Raw genomic sequence first — 23,960 nt, 5'->3', positions numbered from 1 at the left:
GCTTTTGTTAGTTCTCATTGCTGCTTAATTGATCAGTTCCTGGATTGTTGATTACCTCCTTGAATGAGAATAAATGTGTATGGCAAGCAACAAGTGGTTCACAATTTTCTTGGTTGCCTCTTCAGATTAACACTTTTGAACTGGCATTTTGCTGTAACCCAAGCCAAAAATCTAAATTAAAGAGCACTCTCACATATAGTAAGTGGCATTTGGTTTAAACAGAACAGATGTATTCAGAAAAGTTCACCAAGTATGTTTATTATAGCAATGTATGTAAAGAAAAGAATGTTAATTGGGACTGTTTATGATAATAATTTACCATAAACAGTCCCAATAATTTAATAAATAATACGTAGTAAAAATTTTTAAATGAGACAAATTGTTAAGTGGTCTTATAAAAAGACCTCCAAGATGTGTCACATGAAAAAAGCAATATGTGGTTCAGTGAATACAGTATAATCTCTTTTCTGTTAAAAAAATGTTTATAAGTAGACAAATTGTATAAGGTCACTTCCCATCAAAAGGATTGACTTCAAGAGAAAATCTCCTCTTCACTCAGAACAGATAAAATGATAGATAATATAGTCTAAATACATATTAAAAAGAAGACAACCCATGATAAACAAAAACAAAATAAGCACCTCCTTGAACCGGAAATAGAAATATGATGGCTAGGGGCTGAAACCACAGAGGCAAGAAGTAACAGGTGCCGATTGTTTTGCTGTATGATGTTGTGACCCTGGCTCTGTCCACTGAGAGCTGTTTGTCTGGAGGGACAGCAAGGAACAGAGGGAACAGAGGTAGACTAGCCAGCCCTCTAGTCTACCATGCTGATTTGGACTACACCTGCAGCTGGCTAGACAGGATCAATAACATCATCCCTGGATCAGATCCGTGTGTGTTCAATGTAAATTCTGGACTGAGAAGACAGTCACAAAACCATTCAGTATGGAGGGATGTAGGGGGAAGAGAGGGAAACCTACAACTGCAAAATGGACTGGCATATTAGCACCCATTACAAACCTTTCTTAATATATCTGCTCTGGGCAAAAACTGAGGTGCTAAAAACTACATTTCCCCAAATCCCCTGAGCCAGTGTTCCTCTGTCCATCAAATGCACTCCTGAGAAACCTGAATTGAGGTAGGCCTTAAATTGGGGGAGGAGGGATGACCCCAGTGGAAGGTATCAGGATGTGAATTGTGGGATGCAAACTGTGGTAGAAGCAGAGGAGTTCTGCAGTTAATAGCTCCTGTTTTCCAAAGCTTGTTAGCAGTTATTACCTGTTTGGCTGATACCAACACATATGTGATACCCACACACAGCTGGGAGCTGTTCTTAAAAGTTCTACCTAAAGCACTGTTTTCAGTTGAGTTTCTATTGGCATCTAGGGAAAGGCAAGTCTGTTGCATAGGCTGTTCTATTCATTGTAGGACATTTAGTTTAGCTGACACCAGCCCACCAATAGCCAGAAGCTTCGCCAGTCATTGTGACCACCAAAAATGCCCCATGTACTCCCAAAAGCCTATGGAAGGCACTATTTACCACCCATGCAAAAACCGACCCCCAAAACACGTTGTAAAACACCTAATACCCAGCAATAAACCCCTAGAACGGTTTCTGTCACCTACAAAGAACGCACACATGAGAAAGAACCTCACGAAAGACAAACTGGCCAACTAAGATGTCAAAGCTCATGATGAAAATTAACACCAACCAACGCCTACAATTTCAACGAGAGGGAGGGCAGAGAATGGGATTGGGGCAGACGGTTCACATGCCCGGGTTCGAAGGCAAAGGGCTGCGGGGGAGGGGAACGGAGAAGGACCTTCCCGCGGCGCCGGCTTCGCGCCCCCGCAATGTCCTCAGCTCCCACCAGAAGGCGCCCGCATTCCCTACGCGTAGCAGGAGCCTCCGCCGCATCGAGCCTGGTGGCCGCGCTGCGATCTGAAGAGCCGGGCAGCGGCCTGAGCCCTCCGGGGCAAGTGGGACAGGGTTCTGGGAAGACCTCGGCTTTGTTCCTGGGGCTGGTTCTCAACTCCGTGAGGCGGTTTCTCACTCCGTCCCCCACCCTAGCAGGAAACGCCCCAAACGACCCCAGCGCCGTAATCGACAAAGCCCAGAGAGTCCAAAGGCAGGAGGGGTCGTGAGCTCTCGGGAAACAGAAGGATACCCTGGCAGGAAACGCCCCAAACCACCCCAGCGCCGTAATCGACAAAGCCCAGAGAGTCCGAAGGCAGGAGGGGTCGGGCGCGCTCGGCAAAGAGGAGGATCCCCACGCTCTCAGGATCACGCCCGGCTCCCCCATCACGCCGCCTCCAGCTCCATGAAGACCCCCAGGCCGGGGCTGAGAGTCTGGCGCAGTCCGGACCGAAATCTTGCGGCGGCCTTAGCGCGTTAGACAGGTCAGTGCCCAGGCCGGGTGAGGGCCGAGCTGAAGGCGGGAGGAGGAACGCTCGCCATTCCACCCTGTCCCCTGCACAGTTGCCCGAGGCTGCTCACCAAGTCACCTCCACCGGGGGCACCCAATAACGCGGGCGTGATTCTGCATTTTTCATGACAGGCAAGGTGTGGAGCCGCCTTCTGCAGCCCACCCGGGGCCAAGCGATGCTCGGACCGAGGGGTGGGGGCACGCGCGAGCCAGGGGGGACGGCGGGCTTGAGGATGTCTGCTATTGTAATAACGCGGTGCTCTTCTACTTATGCTTGGCCGCATTGAAACCGCCGCATCCAAAGGTCTCTCGCATCAAGATCCTGGGCCTCCGGTGTGAGAGGAGACCGAGATGTGGGAGAGGGCGAGAAGAAAGGAGGCCGGGAGACTCAAGGCCTGGGGAGTGAGGGGAGTGGAAGGAGGTGAGGGATGGTGGTGGGGCGAACGATTCGCTGTACAAATCCTAGCAAGCAAGATATGGACAGCGCCTGGGGAGCAGGGGAGCGGGGGCTATCAAGGGTCCGCCCACGCCTTCCCTCCCCACCTTTCTTATCCTCCCATCCCTTTCGCCCACCCAGGATGCGGCTGGGCCGCCGGGCCCTCTGTGTGTTGATCCTGCTGCTCGCCTGCGCCTCGCTGGGGCTTCTGTACGCGAGGACCCGGGACGCGCCGGGCCTCCGGGCACCTCCTGCGCTGTGGGCGCCCCTGCAGGGCCCCCACAGGCCAGAGCTGCTAGACCTCGTCCCAGAGCCCCGCTACGCCCACATCCCAGTCAAGATCAAGGAGCAAGTGGTGGAGTGAGTTCCACGAGTGGTGGCGGCAGTGCATCACTCAGTGGGGAGGTGGTGTGGGGAGCTTTTGTTTCCTCTACTGCAGAGCTCTGATGCCTGGGTTTTCCCCCAACCGATTGGTGGGGATGGGTGGTGAAGTGGGAGGTGGAGAAGGCAACTGAGTCTTGGACTAGGGGAAAATCTGTCCTCCCTGAACCTTGTTCTGGTGATGGGGGAAGGGGATGGCCATGAAAGACTTTCTGATGTCTTGATGATGTCCACGTGAAAGGAGAGTCCAAGTGAGGTACTGAATGGTGGGTACACAACTCTGAAATCGTAGCAGTTGGCCATATTTTACCTCTGTGAAATCCAGATTTAGGGGATAAGCTATCCCATTCATGGTGCCTCCTTCTGAAGACTATCTGAAGAGCAGTGTTTAAGGGGACAGCTATTATATGGGCAAGGTTGAAGGGCCAAGGCGTGGGGCTTTGTGTAAATATTTTGTGGGATAATAGAGTTGTATGGCTGGGTTCTAATGACCCTTCCTCCCTGCTCCAGGCTGCTGTCTGGGAACAACTGCAGTTGTGAGTCCAGTGGGGGGAGCCTTCACCTCCCCTTCCAGAGGCAGGTCCAAGCCATTGACTTCACTAAGGCCTTTGAGCCTGAGGAGCTGAAAGCTGCCTCTGCCTCTAGGGAGCAGGAGTTCCAGGCCTTCCTTTCAAGGTACCAGCATGAAAGGAGGGCATGACTCTGCAGATGGAGAGCAGTGGGAGGCCTGGAGGGTAGGTGTGACAGGAGGGAGAGCATCTCTCCCACAGACTCTTCCTCTGTTCTCTCCCTCCTCCACTGCCAGAAGCCAGTCTGCTGCTGACCAGCTGCTTATTGCCCCTGCCAACTCCCCCCTACAATATCCTCTGCAGGGTGTGGAGGTACAGCCCCTCAGGAGCATCTTGGTGCCAGGTGGGGAGAATTGTCCCAGGGTATGACCTAAGCCACTGTGGGCATGGCACAGCTCAAGGTTGGGTGGAGAAGAATGAGGGAAAAGTGGACTGGGAGGCGGGGGACTTCTGATGAAAAGGGGACTTAAAGTCAGAAAGGGGCTCATCAGGTAGGCGATAGGGACAGAAGGGACTCTTGGGGTGTTACGAATTGCAGAAGACTGTAACTGAGATTTGGGGAAAAGAATCTATTCTTTGCAGACTGACAAAAGGGTAGGTGGGTAGGTAGGGCAGGCCATAGGAGAGGTACTGCTTTGTTGGGAAGGAGTTAAAAATCAGTTACTCTAGGCTATGTCCTATAATGTGCCCAGCTGCTTCAGTAAGAGGAATGGCTGAGAAGTTCTGTGTTACGTGTGATGAAAAAGGGAAGAGAACGTGAGGAAGAATTTAAGGCTGTCTGTGATTCTAATCCCACTCCTCCCTTTCAGGGCTGAGTCTGCATCCTGCTTCTGGTCAGGAGGTATACCAGGTGAGAAGAAACAAGGAGGCCAGGTGGGCATCAAGGTTGCCGGGAAGGAAACAGGGCTGTCAAAAGAGGGATGGAGGAATCAGGGAGGCAAGAGGTAGGTCTGGGGGCTAACTCTGCACTCTCCAATCCCATCTCCCAGGTGAACCTGACGGCCTCCTTGGGCACCTGGGATGTGGCAGGGGAAGTGACTGGAGTGACTCTCACAGGAGAGGGGCAGCCAGATCTCACCCTCACCAGCCCAGGGCTGGACCAACTCAATCGGCAGCTGCAACTGGTCACTTACAGCAGCAGGAGTTACCAGGCAAACACAGCAGACACAGGTGCGAGGCCTGAGTGGACACAGGGGCAGGCTGGATGAACAGAGAGAACCCAGAAAGGCTGGAGCTGGCAAATGGCAAAGGGTGTGGGAGATACTCGGCAATGGCCAGAGCTGCCCAGCTACACAATGGGCATTTCAGCTAGGCCAGCAGGACCAGGGAGGGAGAAAAGGGGCCTTTGTTCATCTGGGGCCAGAGCAGGCCAGAGGGAAACCCGAACCGTGGGTGTGTCCCCTCTTCAGGCCAACCATGGGGGCCCCAAGAAGTGACCTGCCCCTGGAGCCGGAAGACTCAAGCTCTATTCCTAGTCCACCAAAGCAAAGGGCTTTATCTTCCAAATCTCCCATTTCTCTTTTAGCAAAAGTGGCGTAACAGCCCACCTGTTTCTCTCCAAGCCTTGCTACACCAAACCTGCTCCTACTTTATGTCTTTGCACTTGCTGTTCCCTCTACCTAGAATGCTCTTCCCCCAGATTTTTGCATGGCTGGCTCTTTCTTTCTTATCATTTGGATCTCAGCTCAAATGTTTCCTCTTCACTCTCCCATTACTTGTCTTATTTTCTATTCACTATTTACCAGTATCTGAACTTCCTTACTTAGTTAACCTAGAACCAGACTGACTAGGTTCCTATCCCAACTTTGTTGTTAAATAGTTGTATAAATGTAACAAGTTACTCAATTTCTCTGTTCCTTCTTTTTCTGTAGTAAGAATCTACTTAATAGAGCTATTATGAAGATTAAATGAGTTCATATATTTAAGGTAAATTAAAAATTACCTGGCACATAGTAAATGCTCAATAAATGTTAGCCTTTATTTAATCTTTTTCTTGTCTTTCTCCAACCCACTGGAATATTAGTTCCATGGGAGTAAGAACATTGCGTTCTTGTCCACCAAGGCCTAGAAAGATGATACTCAGAGTAAGCACTTAAATATTGATTTACTGAAAAGAGAATGTTGTCACAGCCTTAATGACCACATCTTTTCCCCTTTTTTCCCAGTACGATTCTCTACTGAGGGATATGAAGCCGCCTTCACCATTCGTATAAGACATCCCCCCAACCCTCGGCTATATCCACCTGGGTCTCTACCCCAGGGAGGTGAGGTTGGTGCATGCAGGGAAGTAGATGCAGCCCGGTGGGGAGCAAGTTGGGAAAGGGCTGCCCTGGGAGATGTCTTCCTGTGCCTCACTCCCCATTCTCCTTGTATGCCCCTAACCCTGCCCCTCGCTCCTAGCCCAGTACAACATCAGCGCTCTGGTCACCATTGCCACTAAGACCTTTCTTCGTTACAATCGGCTGCGTGCACTCATCGCCAGCATTCGCCGCTTCTACCCGACCGTCACTGTGGTCATCGCCGACGACAGCGACAAGCCAGAGATCATTAGCGGTCCCCACATCGAGCACTATCTCATGCCTTTTGGCAAGGTGCGCAGAGAGAGCGAGGCTGAACTGCACGGGACCCCGAGGGCGCCGGGAGAGGGCACGCGCTCAGTCTGCAGTCTCCAGAGTAGTGATTCCAGGATTAACTGCCTCAAAATCTCTGGTGTGCCTGTTAAGCATGAGGCTTCCTGGAATGTAAACTCTGTGGGAGCAGGAATCGCGCCTATCTCATTCGAGCTGCACTCTTAGAACGGTGCTTAGCACCGAGCGGGTGCGCGATAAGTAGTTGAGTGAAAGCCCGCAGGAATTAAATGCATTCCCAGACTCTCCCCAAGAAAATGACTCGGTATCTCTGACGGTTGGAAACTACATTTTTTTTTATCTAGTTCCCCACCATTCATAAGCATTGTAAAGTTCGGAGAGGGTCACAGGCTGTTGAGAAGGGTCAGGAGTAAGGAGGAAAGAGAGAGGAAGGGGTAGGTCCTACCTCTACAGCTTCAACCACATATACTCTTCTTCAGGGCTGGTTCGCAGGCCGGAACCTGGCGGTTTCCCAGGTAACCACCAAGTACGTGCTATGGGTGGACGACGACTTCATCTTCACGGCGCGGACGAGGCTGGAGAGGCTTGTGGACGTGCTGGAGCGGACGCCGCTGGACCTGGTAGGGGAGGGGTCGCAGGACAAAGAGGGCCTCCAGGAGGTTAAGACCACAGTCAGGGAGACCCAGCCGACAGCAGTCAGCCTTGGGACAAGAGAGGGTGAAGAAGCGGAGTCTGGGAGACTATCTGGGTCCTGCGGGGTTGGAGTGGAAAAGGACAGGGCAGGGGAACGGCCCCCGGGGCAGAGGTAGCAGAGACCACCCCCCCTTCCAGTTCCTGCTCCTCCTGGAACCTTCCTCCCACTCTCGACAGGTGGGGGGAGCGGTGCGCGAGATCTCAGGCTTCGCCACTACCTACCGGCAGCTGCTGAGTTTGGAGCCTGGCGCGCCAGGCCGCGGGAACTGCCTCCGGCAAAGGCGCGGCTTCCACCACGAGCTCCTCGGCTTTCCAGGCTGCGTGGTCACAGACGGCGTGGTTAACTTCTTCCTGGCGCGCACCGATAAGGTGCGCGAGGTGGGCTTCGATCCGCGCCTCAGCCGCGTGGCGCATCTGGGTGAGTGGCCCTCCCTCCCGCAGGGCCTCAGGGTCCCCGCAGGGTGCTGGGCGATGCTCCGAGCAGCAAGGCGCCAAAGGCCCCGGGTACTCCTTCCGGCCACACCCCTGCAGAGTCCCCGACTGCCGCCCCGGGGCCTTAGAGCAGTTCTACGACTTACCAAGACAGTACTACGACTTACTTGCGCCCGGGCAAGAGCCAGAGCTCCCAACTCCCAGCACGCACACCATTTAAACCTTCATCCGCTGGGCCACCATGAGCTTCCCCACCACTACCCCACTCCCAATCACTTCCCTTGGTTCTGAGCAGCTCATTCAGCATTTATTAAACCTCTAGGTGGGTGGGTGGGTTTCCTTTTGAAAGCACAAGGTAAGTATATTGACTCTATTTTGTACAAGAGGAAAACCTAAGACCCAAAAGGGTTAATTTACATGCCCAAGGTCTTTAGAAATGGAGTCTTTGCATGCAAACCCTCCATACCCCAAATCTCAGTTCTCCCTTAAGCGTTGGCTTTCTGCATTCTCAAGATCCTTCATTATGTATTCCCCTTCCTTCCATCCCCAGAATTCTTCCTGGATGGACTTGGTTCCCTTCAAGTGGGCTCCTGCTCAGATGTTGTTGTGGATCATGCGTCCAAGTTGAAGCTGCCTTGGACATCAAGGGATGCTGGGACAGAGACTTATGCCCGGTACCGTTACCCAGGATCACTGGATGAAAGTCAGATGGCCAAACACCGCCTGCTCTTCTTCAAACACCGGCTGCAGTGCATGATCTCAGAATGATGGCCACTCGGGGCCTTCCAGCTGTTGGGCTGGACCTGCTTCCTTGTCCCTGCCAGGAATTTCCAGCAAATCCCGCCACCCAGTGAACACTCCTCTGACTGTCCCCAAACCCCTTCAGAACCTGATCCGAAATAGGGGCTTGTCCTGGTGACACTCCTCTTTTCTGTGAGTGCCCAGGGGCATGATGGAGCCATAACTTGTACCACAGCCAGTGCCAAGATCTCCCTCCACCCCTTCTCATGGAGGTGGGGGTCGTTTTCCAAGTGCCAAAGAGCCCATGGAGACTCTTAAGAGCCTAAAGTGGAAACATCTCCTGGAGACTGAGAGGGTGGGGAAGCTCCCAACGTGTATTCCCAGGGCTCTGTCCTCCCTCCCCCATCTCTGGATCCAGGACTCTGTACCACCGGCTATAGCCCCACCCCTATGGAAAGAACTGGTGACTGGAGCTGGGGAACACACAAGTGAAAGACATTTTTAGTCGTGTCTTTGCAATGCTGTGGGTGTGGAGAAAGGGGCACCAGGGGCCCATGTACAGATACCCAGACCCACTTCATGAACCCCAGAGGTTCTCAGCTTCATTTTATTAGTCATATTAAGTAATGGGGCTTAGGGGCCATGGCCTTCCTCACATATTGTTGGGGCCCTCCATATTCCGAGTAATGGATCAGACCCACACTATGCAAGTCTTTGGACCAGTGAGCTCCTGGAAAAAAAAGAGGGGACATGTCAAGAATTGATTAGGTACCCCCCTTCCTCACTCAAGATTTGGCAGTCTTCAGACCGCCCACTTTGGGACCTTTAGTTTACTCAGTTCTTCACCCATAGCTGGGTGCATGGTCCCTGGCTTAGTCTTAAGTCAACTAATCATTTCCTCCCCACCCCTTCCTTCATGTTCTCAGCCCCCTTCCCAAATCCCTCTGCCTGGATCTTCAGCCACTGACTTATGCCTCACTTGCCATAGCCTAGCACCTCCTGACTTCCGCTCCTATTGCTACTGCCACCTCACCAGTCTCTCCAAGGCATGAGCAGCTGCATCCTGGACGCTCACAAACAGCTGTTCTGGGGTCAGTCTGTCCAAGAGTCCTGCCTGAGTCAGTGTCTCCAGCACTGAGGCTGTGTGGAAAGGGGGTCAGGCACTTAGGTCCTCTTCCCTCCCCCAAGTGTCTGATCATTCCCCAGTCTCCACATCTCTCCATCTTCCACACCTCTCACCATTACACTGAGCCAGGAGAAGGTGGATCCCAGCATCTTGGCATCGGCTGGCCAGCTGCAGAGGTGGGACGGAGGGTTAAACATCAGAGAGTATTGCATGGGACAATAAGGGGACTTTCTTCTCAACCCACCTTCTCCCTCACCTGCACCACTTCTCTGGCCCCAGCAGCATCTGCAAAAGTGACACCACTGCAGTCCAGGACCACCACTCTGACAGGCTCAGCAACTAAGATGGGAGAAGGCAGGAGTATCCAGATGCCTCCATGGGTCATGCCTAGATCTCCCTCCTTGTCATCCCATCTCACCTGAATCAGGTGGGCCATCTGTCTTTGGAGTCTCCTGTGAATAGAGGGCAGTCACCACTTTTGAGATACAAGCATGAACATGTACCCCTTAAGCACAATGATTCCCCTCAGAAACCCACCTGCCTCCCACTCCCATTGAAGCCACAATCTCCTTTGACCAAGTCCTTCACCTTGCCTCCTCCAAGCCCCAAATGCCCCTCCAGGATACGGCGAAACTGTCCACGGGTCCCAAAGTAGAGTGGTGTTGGATAGCTCAGGATGCAGAGTCCTGGGACCTGGAGGAGCTAAGGGGTCAGATGATCAGAGAAACATCTGGGTCTAATCTTCCCTTCATTTGGCTATAGCCCACCCACCTTGTGGTTCTTTCTGAGTGGCCTGTAGAGCTCCGTCCCCTCAGCCAGTCCAAGTGCCAGGCACTGCACCCTAGGCAGGAAGCTGGGGTTAGATTTCCAGCCTGGCCTGGCTGGGGAGTCGCCCCAAGCACTCTGTTATCCCCCACCCCCATCTCAATTTCTTTGATCTCTACTCCCACCTCTGGGTGCGGCAGACCACAGTCATCATGGAGAAGACCACACCTACGGCCAGGCCCAAGTCCACACTCAGGGTCACTACAGCCACCCATGTGACCATCCACACAGCCTGCAGGAAATGGATGGGAATGAAATGCCCAGAAGAAATGCAAGGCCATCACTGCCAAGGAAAGGGGCAGTGACTGCCAGGGCAAGTGATGGGGAGGGATGGCCCAGGAGAAGGTAGGAAGAATGGTAGAAGGGACAGGATTGACTAAACAGGGGGGTACATACCACATGTAATGACCCCAGACCTTGTGCCACTTGGGGAGTTACTAAAATTCATTCAAATCTGGAGGGGTTCAAACCCCACCCTTCACTTTGTCTCCATATAAAGCAGTTAGGAGGTATGCATGTTGGAGGTGGGTGGGTTGGAGAACTTAGGACCAGGACAATTAGCTTTGATCTAGGACAGAGGTTGGGGATGCTGGGAAAATGGGAGGGGGCAGTCTGGAGGTAATGCTGCCATTTCTCACAAAGTCCACGCGGCTGATACGCCATAGTTGTGGAAGATCCTGCATCTGGAAGAACATCTGGCGCATGCTGGAGATGTTGATGCAGGCCAGGACAGCCTTGGGGCAGAGAAGGTGAACTGACCACCCTGATACACTGGAATATAGCCACGCCTTCCAGCCACCCCCACACTTGCTCTGCTCCTTACCTTGGGCAGATAGTAGAAGAAGGGCCCAAGCCATAGCAGCACTGACAGGACAACTATGCAGGAGAAGAAGCCTGCCAGCTAGAGGGAAGGAATGATGAAAGCAAAGAAGAAAGGGAACCTTACCCACCCGTGTGTGAGAACTGGTCTCCCTACTCATTTGACCTCATCTTCCTTGGAAGTCTCCTTCCTCCCAAATCCCCTTGCACACAGATATTCCTCACTCCTCAACAAGCTTCTTGATATTCTGCCACTCACACCTAATGTTTCCCTTTCCCCAATTAGATGCCTCATTCATCAGTCTCCCCTAGATGTAATTCAATTTGTCTATTTTTGTAACCACCTCCATCTTAAAAGCCACTGTAAGATTACCCTAAAAGCACGCCAACCACATGCTTAGGGCACCAACAAAATATAGGAAACCAAAAGTATTTGGGGAGACTTTGATATATTTCTTTTTAAACAAAAATGTCCTCATGAGAAAAAAAATCTCAGAATTCTGTCTCTTAAATTTATTTTACAATTTAGTTTTGTTTTTATTTTGAACTACATATGGGGCACCATAAACTTTTTCAGTGCTGACAGTCTACAAAGGTCTTCATGGAGCTTTGTTCTCGTCTCTCTCTCCTGCCTAGATAATCCCATCTCCTCACAGGTTCCCAGCCTCCTCTATCTAGCTGCCATCTCTTTCTCCACCACCACTCTGACCTGAATGCCTACCCCGTTTCTTCTCACTCAAGCATGCACTCTTACCTGCGTGTTCCCACCAGCATCCACTAGTAGGCTGGTGGTGGCCAATGTGGCTGAGTTGGGAAAGCAAGAGAAGAGGGAGGAGATGAGGTTGGAGACACCATGTGCCAAGAGCTCCTGGAGGGTACAGTGAGATGAAGAGGAAAAAGACAAAGGCATGGGGAAAGTCACATTGGGAGGCTGTCTCCCGAATGAGATTGGGGTCCTCAGTTAGAATCACACCTGGTTGGAGTCAATAGTGTAGCTATACTTGTCTGCGTAGATGGAGGCCAGGGAGGCGGACACAGCAAAAGTAACCAGTGCAATGGGCAGTGAGTCAGCCAGAATCCTGGGCAGCTCAGCCAGGTTGGGGAGGCGAGGTTGGGGGAATCTGGAGAGAGAGGGGTCCATGGTGAAATGGGTTGGGTATAACAAGGATTTATAGGGAAGATAGAGAAAAAGGAGGTGTTGGGTGGGCAAAGTGTGAGAGGGGAAAGCTGTGTTTCATTCTCTCTTACCCTCCGGGCAGCAGCCCCACTATCTGGACGTCATATCTTGTGTCCAGGGAAGAGGTGAAGCAGAGCACAGATGCCAGAAGCACCTGGGAAAGGAGCATATTAGGTAGGGCATAGGAGAGGCTAAAGGGTTCAACATGGGAGAGGATCATAATGCAGGATTAAGTGGTTGCAGGAGCCTAGCAACTGGGGAAGCTGGGCTGTCTTTGGGATGGGTGCCTGACAACTGATTTAGAGTGAAGGAGATTGGGGATGGGAAAGAGGAATGATACATACCTAGGGCTATGGAAAGAGATGTTTGGGAGAAGTAGGAGGGGACTTTTATGAGGAATGTGGGTATCAGGAGGCAAAACTGAGCCATTCTAAGTAGGGAAGCTTTGCTGTCTGGGGATATATAGGCTATCTATGGAGACGTGGAATATTTATTTAGTTGCAGAGAGAGAGAAATCTGTGTGGGCATGGGAAAGGAGATAAACTGTGAATTACAATGAATGACCAGGTGTGGAGACGAGAGTGGAGGTGCTGTGGCGAGCGATACCGCAAGGGAGATCTGTAAGGAGGAAGAAGGCATTCTAAGAGGTCTGGAGGAGGCTCTAGAGGGAATGTGTGGGCGGGGGATTCCGGAGGGTCAAAGTGTTCTGGGAGGAGGCCTAGAAAAGTACACTCGTAAGCAGGACCTCTCGGCTGTGACCTCTGTGCATTCCACTAGAGGGCGGCAGCGACCAGTTCCTACAGGATGGGCAGGGTCTGTGCTGTGCAGGGGCGGGGACCCTGGAGTCATCCTTACCATGACGATTTCTCCTGGGATCGGGGTGGGTAGCCTGTCTCGGAATCTCACGTTCAATTCCTTGACTGGCACGAGAAGCGCCAGGCTGAGTGCTGAGATGGTCAGTTCTGCTGGACTGCTCCGGGGCAGCGCAGTCAGCGCAGCAGCCAGCGTCTGCAGGCAGGTGCGGTGAGCAGAGGGCCAGGTGCCAGGAACGACTGTCCCCAGTATGGATCCACCAAACCCAGGCAAGGGTGCCCTCTCTACCGGCACCCTTCAGGGCTTCCACCTCCACAGCGACCTTAATTCAAGCCTCTTGGTTCTAACCTCCTTTGCTCTGTCCCCGTCACACCCTATCCCTCCACTCGTCCTTCCTTCCTTTTCGGGTTGCCCTCTTCCCAGGACCGCTAGAAGCCTCGTCTCTACTGTTCTCCCACCCCCACCTTGAAGAGAGCGAAGCAGCCGATCTGCCGCGGGAGGGGCAACCCCAAAAGGCTTGGCAGTTGAGACACGAGCACGTGCAGCGCGGCCCCACTGGTCAGCGCTTTAACCACAGGCTCGGACAAAAAGGTGGCCAGGACGCCGAGCTGCAGCGCGAACATCCCCAGCTGCGGGGGAGAAGATGCGCAGTCACCACAGGAGGAGGAGCTGAGCAGCCAGAGTGCAATGCGCCTGATTCTCCGCGCACCTCTCCGGCTGAAGCCCGCGCGGGAGACGTGTCCCACCCTCTCTCCTGGCCCAATTCTCCCCGGCCCCCAGGGTGGATCCCCGAGGATCTCCCCTCACCATCAGCACCCCGCTCCCGAAGGCCACAGCTGCAGCCGCCCCAACTCGCTGAGCTTCCAACTGTTCCCTCTCGATTCCGCTCATGTTCCCCCCGAGGGGTTCGGGCACCAGCCGCTCCACTGCCGAGCCCGTCATGAGACTGAGAACGGCAAACGTTCCTATAGCGGGGGTGGGGGTGACAAATGCAGAGATCATCAGCTGTGCCGCCTGGGGCGCTGCGACAGCCCAGGCTCTGCGCTCTCGTCCTGGGCTGCTGCCATCAGAAACCGTTCCCCTAGCTGCTCAGGTGAAGACCTCGGGGCCAAGAGCCAGTGCAGCAACCCGTTCCCCTAGCTGCTCAGGTGAAGACCTCGGGGCCAAGAGCCAGTGCAGCAACCCGGAACCCGTGGTGAGGGAGGTTAGGAGAGGGCACCAGCTCGCAAAATTTCTTCCAAACTGCTTCACTGCCCCCTCCTGCAGACGCCCCACGGACTGTGTGCTCCTTTGGGTGACCATGCATCTCTTCTCCCTTCTTCCAAGTCCCAGAGATGTTCGTTTTAACCAAATTTCGTGGGGAGAAATAGTCCGAGTAAACGCCCACCTCTGCACCCACCAGTACCGGCAACAAGCATTGCCTAGGTCAGAGGGTCGTGGCGAGGTAGCAGTGGGGTGGAGTGGTGAGGAGGGAAATAAGAGCTAGGGGGCCTTCAAGAACAGAAGCCTCAAACCCCACATTTTCACCCCACAGAGAAGGAGAGGAGTCACTGGGTCACTCACCTGTGGACAAGTGTCTCCCAGTACCCAACAAGGTGTAGATGAGGACAGGAAAGAAAGAAGTGTAGAGTCCAAACACGGGGGGTACTGAGGTCAGGAGAGCAAATGCCATGCCTGGGGGAGAAGCGGAGGCAAGATCTGCAGTCGGTGGGGAAAATAGAGGGTGCCCGGTCTCCAGGATGCTGTCCTTTTCCCTCACACTTAGAGGCTGGCACAGGGGCTCTAAACCTTGCCACGTGAGGGAACTGAGGGGTTAACGGGTCTCGATGGGAGGTCGCTGGGTGTACAAGGTCACGGATCCGTGTCGGCCTGAGTCCTGGGGGCAGGCGTTGTGCCTCTCTCCAGTTCCCTGAGCCAGAACGTGTCCAACACTTCTCGCAGGATTACACAGATAAGGGAAACTGGGGGTGGGAATCTAATGGGGCGCCATAATCCTTACCCAGAACTTGGTCTCTAGTCTTTGTCTCTGAACCCTCAGCCACACTAACCCACCACCTCGATCCCAGGTTCCCAGCCCCCCAGGCCTCCTCGAAACCCTCAAGAGCTTGGGCCCCTCACAGGCTGCTGTTGGGGCCGCTCACCCTGGGGCACGTGCACGATGCCCACGGTCACTCCAGCCACTGCATCCCCAAGCAGCCAGGCCCGCCAGCGGTAGCGGGGCAGCCAGCGTAGCGGGGGCAGCCGAGCCAGCAGCAGGCGCCACGCCCCCGGTCCGGAACAGGCCCGCCGCCTCGGCGGACTGCACAGGCGGGACCAGCGGGGCTTCGCGAGTAGCTCCGTCTCCTGCTCCGCGCTCCCGAAGAGCTGCTGGAACCGGGCCTCGGTGAGAGGTTCTCTGATCTTGGCGCCCAAGGGGGACTTAAGGTCGGAGGCTTCTACAGGACTTAAGCAGGTCCTGGAGCCTAGTAGCCCACTCATTTTGCCCTTGGCCACCGCCAACTCCGCCCAGTCTTAAATATCCCTCAACCGGCTAGCCTTGAGTCCCGCCTCCTTTAAGCAGGGTCCAATCCCGCCCCGGAGGGCGCCTTCTCTTGCGGACTTTCTACCGGTAGGAGAAAATCACTGCTTGGGGAGGGGGCGTCTCTATGTTAGGCGTTTCCTCAGTCATCCTTTGAGGGCACGCTCTGGAGTCTGCTTTGAGCGGATGGAGGGTGGGAGGGGGCTGTGGAAAGGTGTAGTGACCAGAGAGGCTAAAAGACAAGTGCACCCTCAACACTCAACCCGCACTATTTACCACTCCTAAGCCTTTTCACTCTGTGCCTCTTCACTCTGGGTTCTTTTCGAATCTGCACTTTGGCCCAAGACAGAAGCTGGCTCCTCTAGGGTTACAAGTCATCCCCAGAGCTTCTCCCTTCCCTGCCTGAGGAAGATAGTTCAGCGCGGTTTCGACTCCAGCCCTCCTCCCCTCAGACCCAAATCCTGTTGGGGCACAGGTTGCCCTCAAGAAAGTGTAAGGGGGGGGGTCTGTTGGCCTCAGCAGCTTCACAAACCACTGAGATGGGAAGCAGCTACGTGTATTGAACAGATGATAGCATCACCCCACATTTCTGCAGGGAGAGGCTGGGTCTAAATCCTCAGCTCAGGGCTTCGTGAGCAATGCTGTACTAATGAGAAATTGTTTTTTTATTTCTTAGAAGCAAAAAATCTGAAGCACCATTTATTGAATTCAAGTGCAATTTACAAAGTAGGCACCTGATAGCACATTTGTGGTTAAATTAAATACAAAAGGGTCACCACCCACCCACCTCGTGTTCCCCCATGGTCCCTAAAGAGATATAAAGGTTCTGAGCTCCAGAATCCTGCTATTTTTGCCATCTCCTCCTCCATTCACAAGAATCCTCAGCATCTCTCCTTATCACCCCCTGGTCCCTAGTCCCTGACCCCAAAGCCCTGGGTGTGGGGTACAGTGAGGGTGGGTCTCCCCTCTTCAATTCCTCCTATTGTTCCCCAGAAGTCTTATCTGAGCAGTACGTCCTGTCTCCCCCCCTTGGAGGTCCCTCCCCCCATTGTCAGCCAGAGGGACCTCAGGTCCACAGGGAGGCTCCAGCTCCTCCTTAACCCCCCCACCCCAGCAGTCTATTGTCTGCTGAGGAAGCCCAAGTACTCGTGACCAGGCCCAGGGGACAATTGGACACAGTGGACACACTGATGTCCAAGGACCCAGGACAGGGCATCTGGACATGGGTCTCTGCACCTTTGGCTCCCTGTCCTAGGGGCTGTCTCAAATGTTGGGAGGGGCGAAGACCCCTTTGACCTCTCCATTCTTGGGTCTGTGGCTTGAAGAATCCATTCCTTCTCAGTATGGATACGCCTTATGATCTCCCAAAGAGCAAAAATGAGGAGACCCAGAGCCAGAAGGGGCCGCAGCTCCCAGCATCCTCTCCACCTCCTCATTCTCCCTCAGCTGAACATGGAGGCCTCAGAAGGAAAGGTACATTGGGCTTTTTGGTGTGGGGGAATGATGCGAAGTCAGACTGCACTGAGCTTCCCAATGGGGTCTAGAACAGAGGCCAGATGGGAGGGAAAGAGGGCTGAGTGAAGGGGAGGATACATCAGAGGTCTAGGGTTTGCCCTTAGCTCCAAGACCCAGGTCTGGACTGAGAGATGCTACAACAGCAGACTAGAAATAGAGATAGCAATATCTTTTATCTTACACCCTGTGCCCTTCTCCTTTCACCAGATCACTCTTCAAACTGATTTGAGGGGCCAGCTGATCTCTTACATACCACTTCACCCCACTTACCCCTACCGCAGCCAACCCTTCCCTCTGCTAAGACAGCAGCCTCAGTGATATAACAAAACCTTTATTCTCAGAAAACAGAAAAAAACAAAATCAAAAACAAAACCAATGATTTCTATCTGGCCCTTACCCACCCACCCACATATCCTCCTTTTGGGGGGACCTGTGATGCATGCATAAGGGTGGGAGCTGCAGGAACCTCCCGGTACAGATAGAAGTCCTTCTGAATCTAGGTACCCTCCTCCAAATTGACACCAATCCCAGCCTTGCCCACCCTCCACACACACCAAGAGGGAGGAAGTCCGGGGCAGTGCCAGAATTGCCCTGAAGTTCCTTGGGAAAGAGAGTGGCTGAGTCAGCACCACCCCCATAGCCTTCATCAGTTACAGCTCATCTTCATCCAATTTGGCAAGTCTGGCCTGGCAGGGAGGGGTGTTTGGAACTGGTGGAACTGGAGGAGAGTCACGAGAAGTCTGGGGTATGTCACTGAGGACCTGAAGAAAGACTTAAGTTGGAGGATCAAAAAAGTTCAGGAATCCACCTTCACTCCTCTCTATGTGTAAGCCCCCAGCAAAGCCACCTCCTTCTAGCTATCTTAGATCATCTGAGACCATCAATTAAAGTGGAGCGGGGAGGGTAAGAGATAGGAAGTAGAAAAAGGAAGACAAAAGGAAGGTGGTAGAAGAGAGGAATGGTATGGGGGAGAGGGATTTAGGGATCCTGGAATAAGAGAGGCCCTCCCCATTCTACCCCTACAGCCAAGGAACACCATTCTTCATACCTGTGTGTCCAGGGGCAGGGGGGCTCTGGTCACCTCCCCTTTGGGTAACATCAGTAGGGAGGGGAGAGAGCCATTGATGGGTGTGTGTGTGCCGACCTGGGCCCGGTGTCCAGGCCGAATTCTCCCAGGGCTTCCCACCCCAGACACTCCTGGCCTTCCCAGGCTGTTGGTCTGGCTCTCCCTTCTCTGGTACTCAATGGGTGACTGCAGTGCTGGGATAAAGAGAACAGAAGGAGGGTTACAAAAGTGACAGGTCCTTTCTCTCTGAGCTCTGGTCCAGCCATCCTTCCATTCTGCCCTTCCTCAAAGGACTGTCATCCATGTAAACTGGCTCTTAAGGGATTCTGAGTTACCAAATCTTGAGCTAGTAGTGGAAAAGTGGGGATGGGGGGACAAGGAGAAGCCAGGGTTAGAAGGCAGGATTGGGACATTGGGCAGTGAAGGATTCAGGAGGTCAGAGGACTGAGGGAGCATGTGGTGGAGGGAGGGTAAGAGCTTCACCATTGAGGAAGTCCCGCTGGCTTTCCAGGATCTGAGCCACTTGCTTGATCCAGGCCTGACTGACTGCAGGGTCTGCAGTCTGAAGAACATAGCGCTGGATCCCACCCTCTGGCCCTCTGGAGGTCAGAGCAAAGCGGCAAGGGTCACCTTGGAGGTTCCCCTCCAGTCCGAGGCAGCTCACCTGGATTGGCAAATAGGAGATAGTGCTCCCAAATTCTTCAAGCCCTCTCTGGTTCCTGCCCGCCCCCAACATATCCAAGAGCCAGATATCCTCTCAGAGGCTGCACTCCATCCCAGTCAGACCCCTCCCTCTTAGCCTCCTCCCCACCTTGATGCTGCTCTTGTACACATATCCAGGCTGTGTTCCACCTCGTACTCCTCCTCCCAGGGCCTCACTGAAGATAACGATTTGCTCAAAGAGGAAGACACGCCGCTCTCGACCCCGGGAAGAAAGAAGCCCCCCAGCCTCAGGCTCTGTGACCCAGAATGTGTCCTGGCCCAAGAGCTTCCCCTGAGCAGTCAGTTTGCCCTAGAACCAAAGGATAGTGGCCTTAGAGACAAAACAAGAAGAGAAAAGGGGCAACACTCTGCTCCTCCCTCCTTCCCCTGACACTCCCAACCAACCATGGAGTCAGTACCAGGAGAGACAATTCCCCATAAGGACCTCCTGAGTATTCAGACTGGGGCAGAAGAGTACTGGGTCTTTCGTTTCCTACTCCATTCCCATACCTCAAACCCCCGCAGCCTCCCCAGGGTCATCATATCATCGCAGCGCTTGGGCACGAAGCACATGACTTCCACAGCTCGCTGAGACAAAGGTGAAGAGAGGAGCATTGTCATTGTTGGGAAAAGGGCCTCTTAAGACCATGCTTCGACCTCCGCCCAGCCTCCTCCTAATGATCAGACAGCTCTACAACGCCCAAGGAGCTGGGGCAATCCAAGAGACTACGAAGATAAGGTGTGCATGCGTGTGTGCGTGTGCATTTGCGTGTGTGTGTGTGCCCTGGAAGACCTGAAAATCCTCACCTCCAGCTCTTCAGTATCCATCCCAGCTCTACTATAATACTTGAGAAAATCCTAAGGTGCAGAAAAGAAATGTTCAAAGTAGTTATGAGGATATCTTCGGAAGCTCTCACACATCCTTCCCCAAAAACACAGGCGAAGAATCCCAGGAAGTCTGGGGGAAGCCTTAGGAACCCTGGGGAGATGAATGAGGAAAGGGCTATCCCAACCAGCTGTGTACCCAGGGAACAGGTGGTCCTGACCTTAAGCAGCAGCTGGTATTTCATGATCCTCTGCACTGGTTTGATGAGGAGGTCATTGAGCTGCAGGCGGTGCCCTAGCTGCTGACGGAGCTCCTAGGGACAGGGACAGGGTGCTAATGCCATCTGGAAAGTCTGCTCCTGAGGATTCCGTCCCTCTTTCCCCAAGGCATCTTAGCCACTGACCTCAAAGTAGTTGTCCCCAAATTCTGACACCACGTGCTCTGATTTGGGCTTATTCTGACAATATACCACATACATATGCAGCCGGCGCTCCTAACAGGGGTAAAGTTTAGGAGAGAGCACAGTGAGTGAGCAGGGAGAGTAGTCAGGAGAGCCCCACCCACTCTCAAGGCCCCCACCATCACACCCTCTCAAGCCTCACATGTTTGATGAATAGTTGAGCCAGCCAATCAGGATCCTTCAAACACTGCTGTAGCTCCCCCAAGAAATAGCTGGAGATGTTGGCAGGGAAAAGGTAGATCAAGTACCTGCAACTTGGGCCGTCCGCCCTTGTGATGCTCCCCAAGAAGCCTCTCCAAACATTCCTCGGGCAACAATAGGCCCATGCGTGGGACACAGACAACCAGACATATGCCCCTCCCCCTTGCTCTCAGGGCTCTACCACTCACTCTCGATGCCACTCGTAGATTTGCTGGATGTTCCCAAACACAATCCTGTCACGGCCTCGAAGACTCTCGGGGACCCCCTGAGCAGCCATGGTGGCCATGTAACCCTGTGGGAAGATTGGAGTGGGAGCAAGGATGTGTGGGGTCAGCCCTGTGGGAATCTCCCATCCCCAGGAAATCCAGATGTAAGATTTAGCGGGGACTGGGAAGGTGGGCCAGAGGAATATCATCAAGAGCTCTCTTAAAATTAGCCCTGGGCAGAGGGAAAGGGCTGCACCAGATCTGGGAAAGATTAAGGGAGCTACCTCCACAATCTGCCCCAAGTCGTCCACATACATTTTCTCTGTCTCTACCAGTTCACCGAGGACATACCTGGGAAGAAAGCAGGAGTGTACATTCTTGGTTTAGCCACTTCCTCCCTCCTGGACTAGAAGCCCCTTCATTACCACAGCCAACCTCAGAGGAAATTCCAAGTCTCAAATCTAAAATGTGAGGGACGGGCCTCTGGAAGTTGTACAGTGTGGAGCCGGGGAGTTAAGGGGAGGGAAGGGAGAGTGTGTGGACACTTACATACTCCTTTCCAGAGCCTTCTTTTTCTGTTCCTCCTCACTCTGGGGGGCTTGGGACAAATTCTCCTCCTCAGGTGGCTAGAAGGAAATAACATCCTTGAATAAGTAAATGGATGCCTCTTGGAGAAGAGGAGCCATCCCAGACCCCTTACTACATACCTTTGTCTTATCTCCAGGGCCCTCCAACAGGGTGGTCAGCAGGGTCAATTCCGGCAGCTCCTCTCCTGTGGCTAGAGCTGGTTTTAGAATCCAGTTCTGGGGGCCAGAGGTCAAGTGTCAGAGGTCAGGGACAGTAGCTGTGTCTCCTCAATGGCCAGTAGACCCCAACCTGCCCTCTTTCCCATTGTCCTTTATGGATGTCCTATATGATTCTTTGGTGCTCCCTGCTCACCTCATATGATCCAGCCTGGCCACCATCTGCCTCAGTTTCCACATTGAGACAATGTTTAGAGTGATCCAACCATCTTCTCAGGCCACTGACCGGCCCTGGGGGGCCCGGGGAACAGGGGCCAGAGCTAAGGCCAGAGCTGGGGCCAGAGGGGGCCGCCAGACCTGAGGCAGCTGAAGCCGAGATACTCCCCTCACTGCCGGCAATGGAATAGGATTCTAATGGAATGGGGAGGAAGAAAGCGGGTGACAGATATTGTTCTAGAGACTCAGAGTCTCTAGGAAGCTCCCAGAGTCTCCTCTCTCTGATAATCAGTCCCTCTCCCCTAGGGCTCACTCTCTTGACATCCTCTTTTGAGTTGGCCAGGATAGATAACTTCACCAGGGCACCCTAGGGAGGAAAGGCAGTAAACACCTGGCTCCTCAGGCCTGGAACCCTCAGTAACATGTGGAGGTTCCCCCATATCCTGAGTATGGCACAGATATGGGGGTGGGGGCAGCCATCTGGGCAGACACTGGAAGCTGGGGGTGGCCATCTGCTCTCCTACCATCCTCCCCTTCCAGTGGGTACAGACCATTCTCTGAGAAGGGGGGGTCAAGAGCTAAGAGCCCATCTGCCACCCCCAGACCCCTCCTCCACCAATTGCAGTAATCACTATAAAAAGAAAAGACTTCTGCAGCCCTCCTTCCCAACATGCACAAACCCAATAGAGGGGGCAAGTAAGGAGAGCTCGTCAGGGTTATCCTTGGCCCGGGTTTTCCGGACAGAGGAGCCGTGATTTTTGAGAAAGCCCCCGGCAGATCCCCCTCATTCCTCATTTCTCCATGCTCCATCTCTCTTCAGAGCTGAAGTCGATTCTCAGCAAAAGAATTTGAGGGAAGATGCAATTCTAGGCCTAAGGGTATTGTAGATGGGTTTTTCTCCTACCCAGTTGACTACAGGAAAGATAGAAGGGTATCCTGCCCCTTCCCCAATTTCCTTAACTTCAACTGACAGAAATTTGGAGGCAAAGGGATCTTAGAGATCATCTATTAAGTCATTTTCCTGGAAAACACAGTTACAGTCCATCTCCAGCTTCTAAATCCGTAGGACGAGGGCAAACATAAGTCCTGAACCTCAGCCCGCCCCCCATTCAACGCTAAGCCCTGGCGACCTCGCACTCACCACGTCCCCCCTGGGCGATGCAGCAGCCACATTTTGCCAGCACTTTTCGGATCATATGGGGACAGGCACAGCGACCCCCCTTGTGCCCCCCCCGCATGGCTCCCGGGGCCCCCGTACCCCCTACCCGGGCCGGCCATGCAGGGGGAATCACGGGGGGCGGGGACGGCGCAGGGCGCACACCCCCCCCTCCCTCCTACCCCGATCCAGGCTGGGGGAGGGGGGGAGGGAGGGAACAGGGAGGGGGTGTCCAGTGGTAGGCGGAAGTCTGGTCTGGAGGAGGGCTGGGGGGCTCTGCAGAGAGGGCGGCGCGGGGTCCGGCCGCCGAGCTGGGCGGGGAGGGTTTCCGGAACCCTGTCGGTGCGGGGCCCAGGGTCCAGATGTCCAGCGGGGAGGGGAAGGGTGGTGGGGGAGGCTGGGCCGGGATGCGGTAGCCGCTCCAGCTGTCTCCGGCCTCTCTGGTTGGGGGTTGGTTCTAGGCCCGGGCAGGGGAGGAGGCGGGTGCCGACTCCCGGAATCACTGGCGCTGCGCGGGTCCCAGCCGAGCGGCTAGCTGAATAACAGGCCCCACCGCGGTCCTGCTGCGGGGAGGGGCCTCTGCAGCCCAGCTCCGCCCTCTCCCTCCAGTTCTCCCTTCTGCCAGCGCCAGGTTCCCGCCCCAATTCTCCCTCCCCCAGGCACCACCAAGTTCCCACTCCACGTCCCCAGCGCCTGGGCCCCTCCTCTGCAGCCTGGACTCCCCCGTCCTGGGTTCCTCCTCCCTCCCGCATCTTGGGCTCTGACTGCGGAACGCTGGGGTGCGGGGGTTAAGCCGGGCGGCGAGGGTCTGCCCGAGTCGCTCCTCGACCTCTGTGGTGAAGGGCCGCGTAGATGCGGCCTTGGCCTGTGCGAAGATGTCCTGGGGTTGAGACTGTCCCTAGCCGCGCAAGGGTGGACAATGACTCCCAAAAGGGGTGCGTGAATAGGGAGCTCTTTGGGGGGAGCACAGTCCAGGTGCCGCTCTCTCGCCAGACCCTTCTTTCCGCCAGGCCCCGGGACTCCAGCTGAAGCTAATCACCAATTAAGGCGAAGTCCTGGAGCCTGGGCTGGCGAGGGGCCAGGGGTGGGGCGCGGGGACAATCCGCCTGCAGGGGCTCGGGACCCGCTGAGTGGGGAACAGATACAGGACTAGAGGGCGAGAAGCGTGGAGGTCTCAGCGATTAAATAGTTTTCATGCAAATTAGAGGAGAACCTTTATGCTAATAAGAGCATTTTTTTTGAATTCGCCACTTTGCGCAGGAGGACAAATTGTGCCCCACCCCATCGCCAGCTTCTTACCGGGCAGCGGGGCCCAAGCGGGG

At 54.1% G+C, this 23,960-nt stretch overlaps 3 protein-coding genes across 9 annotated transcripts; 1 reads left to right on the top strand and 2 right to left on the bottom strand.

Moving 5' to 3' along the window:
• The first annotated feature begins 1,832 nt into the window (after nt 1-1,832).
• Nucleotides 1,833-8,767, top strand: B4GALNT1 (beta-1,4-N-acetyl-galactosaminyltransferase 1). Of its 4 annotated transcripts, XM_023524773.1 has the most exons (12): nt 1,835-2,403; nt 2,734-2,836; nt 3,007-3,225; nt 3,757-3,921; nt 4,052-4,158; nt 4,625-4,665; nt 4,805-4,985; nt 5,981-6,079; nt 6,216-6,406; nt 6,883-7,023; nt 7,274-7,514; nt 8,079-8,767. In XM_023524773.1, exons 2-12 carry the CDS (start codon nt 2,781-2,783, stop codon nt 8,294-8,296), a joined length of 1,659 nt encoding a protein of 552 aa, XP_023380541.1. In that variant the 5' UTR covers nt 1,835-2,403; nt 2,734-2,780; the 3' UTR covers nt 8,297-8,767. The 4 variants fall into 4 exon arrangements, with proteins under 4 accessions (XP_023380543.1, XP_023380541.1, XP_011381186.1 ...); XM_023524775.1 differs by lacking the exon at nt 3,757-3,921 and having other exon boundaries at nt 1,833-2,403; XM_011382884.2 differs by lacking the exon at nt 2,734-2,836.
• Nucleotides 8,768-8,850: 83 nt separating this feature from the next.
• Nucleotides 8,851-15,507, bottom strand: SLC26A10 (solute carrier family 26 member 10). The gene is made up of 18 exons (XM_023524808.1): nt 15,171-15,507; nt 14,593-14,703; nt 13,837-13,994; nt 13,494-13,658; nt 13,072-13,224; nt 12,288-12,370; nt 12,013-12,160; nt 11,794-11,907; nt 11,044-11,121; nt 10,859-10,954; nt 10,346-10,452; nt 10,167-10,236; nt 9,984-10,097; nt 9,814-9,847; nt 9,652-9,734; nt 9,509-9,563; nt 9,303-9,409; nt 8,851-8,999 (listed from the first exon to the last, which is right to left on the bottom strand). The coding sequence occupies exons 1-18, from the start codon at nt 15,505-15,507 to the stop codon at nt 8,961-8,963; spliced, it is 2,052 nt and encodes a 683-aa protein (XP_023380576.1). The 3' UTR covers nt 8,851-8,960.
• A 1,869-nt stretch (nt 15,508-17,376) lies between these two features.
• Nucleotides 17,377-23,215, bottom strand: ARHGEF25 (Rho guanine nucleotide exchange factor 25). 4 transcript variants are annotated; one of them, XM_011382880.2, is made up of 16 exons: nt 22,624-23,211; nt 21,796-21,849; nt 21,463-21,677; nt 21,231-21,326; nt 21,073-21,149; nt 20,808-20,874; nt 20,506-20,609; nt 20,259-20,328; nt 20,060-20,149; nt 19,877-19,969; nt 19,638-19,688; nt 19,341-19,418; nt 18,940-19,140; nt 18,612-18,792; nt 18,111-18,322; nt 17,377-17,823 (listed from the first exon to the last, which is right to left on the bottom strand). In XM_011382880.2, the coding sequence occupies exons 1-16, from the start codon at nt 22,718-22,720 to the stop codon at nt 17,713-17,715; spliced, it is 1,797 nt and encodes a 598-aa protein (XP_011381182.1). In that variant the 5' UTR covers nt 22,721-23,211; the 3' UTR covers nt 17,377-17,712. The 4 variants fall into 4 exon arrangements, with proteins under 4 accessions (XP_011381182.1, XP_011381181.1, XP_011381183.1 ...); XM_011382879.2 differs by having other exon boundaries at nt 21,796-23,212; XM_011382881.2 differs by lacking the exon at nt 21,796-21,849 and having other exon boundaries at nt 22,624-23,210.
• Nucleotides 23,216-23,960: the final 745 nt, after the last annotated feature.

The sequence above is a fragment of the Pteropus vampyrus genome, unplaced genomic scaffold (assembly GCF_000151845.1).
Source record: "Pteropus vampyrus isolate Shadow unplaced genomic scaffold, Pvam_2.0 Scaffold493, whole genome shotgun sequence".
Taxonomy (NCBI): domain Eukaryota; kingdom Metazoa; phylum Chordata; class Mammalia; order Chiroptera; family Pteropodidae; genus Pteropus; species Pteropus vampyrus.
The sequence above is the reverse complement of the archived record's forward strand: the minus strand, read 5'-3'. Positions and strand labels throughout refer to the sequence as shown.

Coding starts and splice junctions, on each gene's coding strand:
- B4GALNT1 (XM_023524773.1), top strand. CDS start 2,781: ATGTGGGAGAGGGCGAGAAGAAAGGAGGCCGGGAGACTCAAGGCCTGG. Junction 2,837..3,006: donor CTCAAGGCCTGGGGAGTGAG/GGGAGTGGAAGG, acceptor TCGCCCACCCAG/GATGCGGCTGGGCCGCCGGG. Junction 6,407..6,882: donor ATCTCATGCCTTTTGGCAAG/GTGCGCAGAGAG, acceptor ACTCTTCTTCAG/GGCTGGTTCGCAGGCCGGAA.
- SLC26A10 (XM_023524808.1), bottom strand. CDS start 15,507: ATGAGTGGGCTACTAGGCTCCAGGACCTGCTTAAGTCCTGTAGAAGCC. Junction 10,098..10,166: donor CACTCAGAAAGAACCACAAG/GTGGGTGGGCTA, acceptor CTGACCCCTTAG/CTCCTCCAGGTCCCAGGACT. Junction 9,735..9,813: donor AGATGGCCCACCTGATTCAG/GTGAGATGGGAT, acceptor CTCCCATCTTAG/TTGCTGAGCCTGTCAGAGTG.
- ARHGEF25 (XM_011382879.2), bottom strand. CDS start 22,036: ATGGTCTGTACCCACTGGAAGGGGAGGATGGTAGGAGAGCAGATGGCC. Junction 21,150..21,230: donor GCCCTGGAGATAAGACAAAG/GTATGTAGTAAG, acceptor ATTTCCTTCTAG/CCACCTGAGGAGGAGAATTT. Junction 20,329..20,505: donor ATCTACGAGTGGCATCGAGA/GTGAGTGGTAGA, acceptor CAACATCTCCAG/CTATTTCTTGGGGGAGCTAC.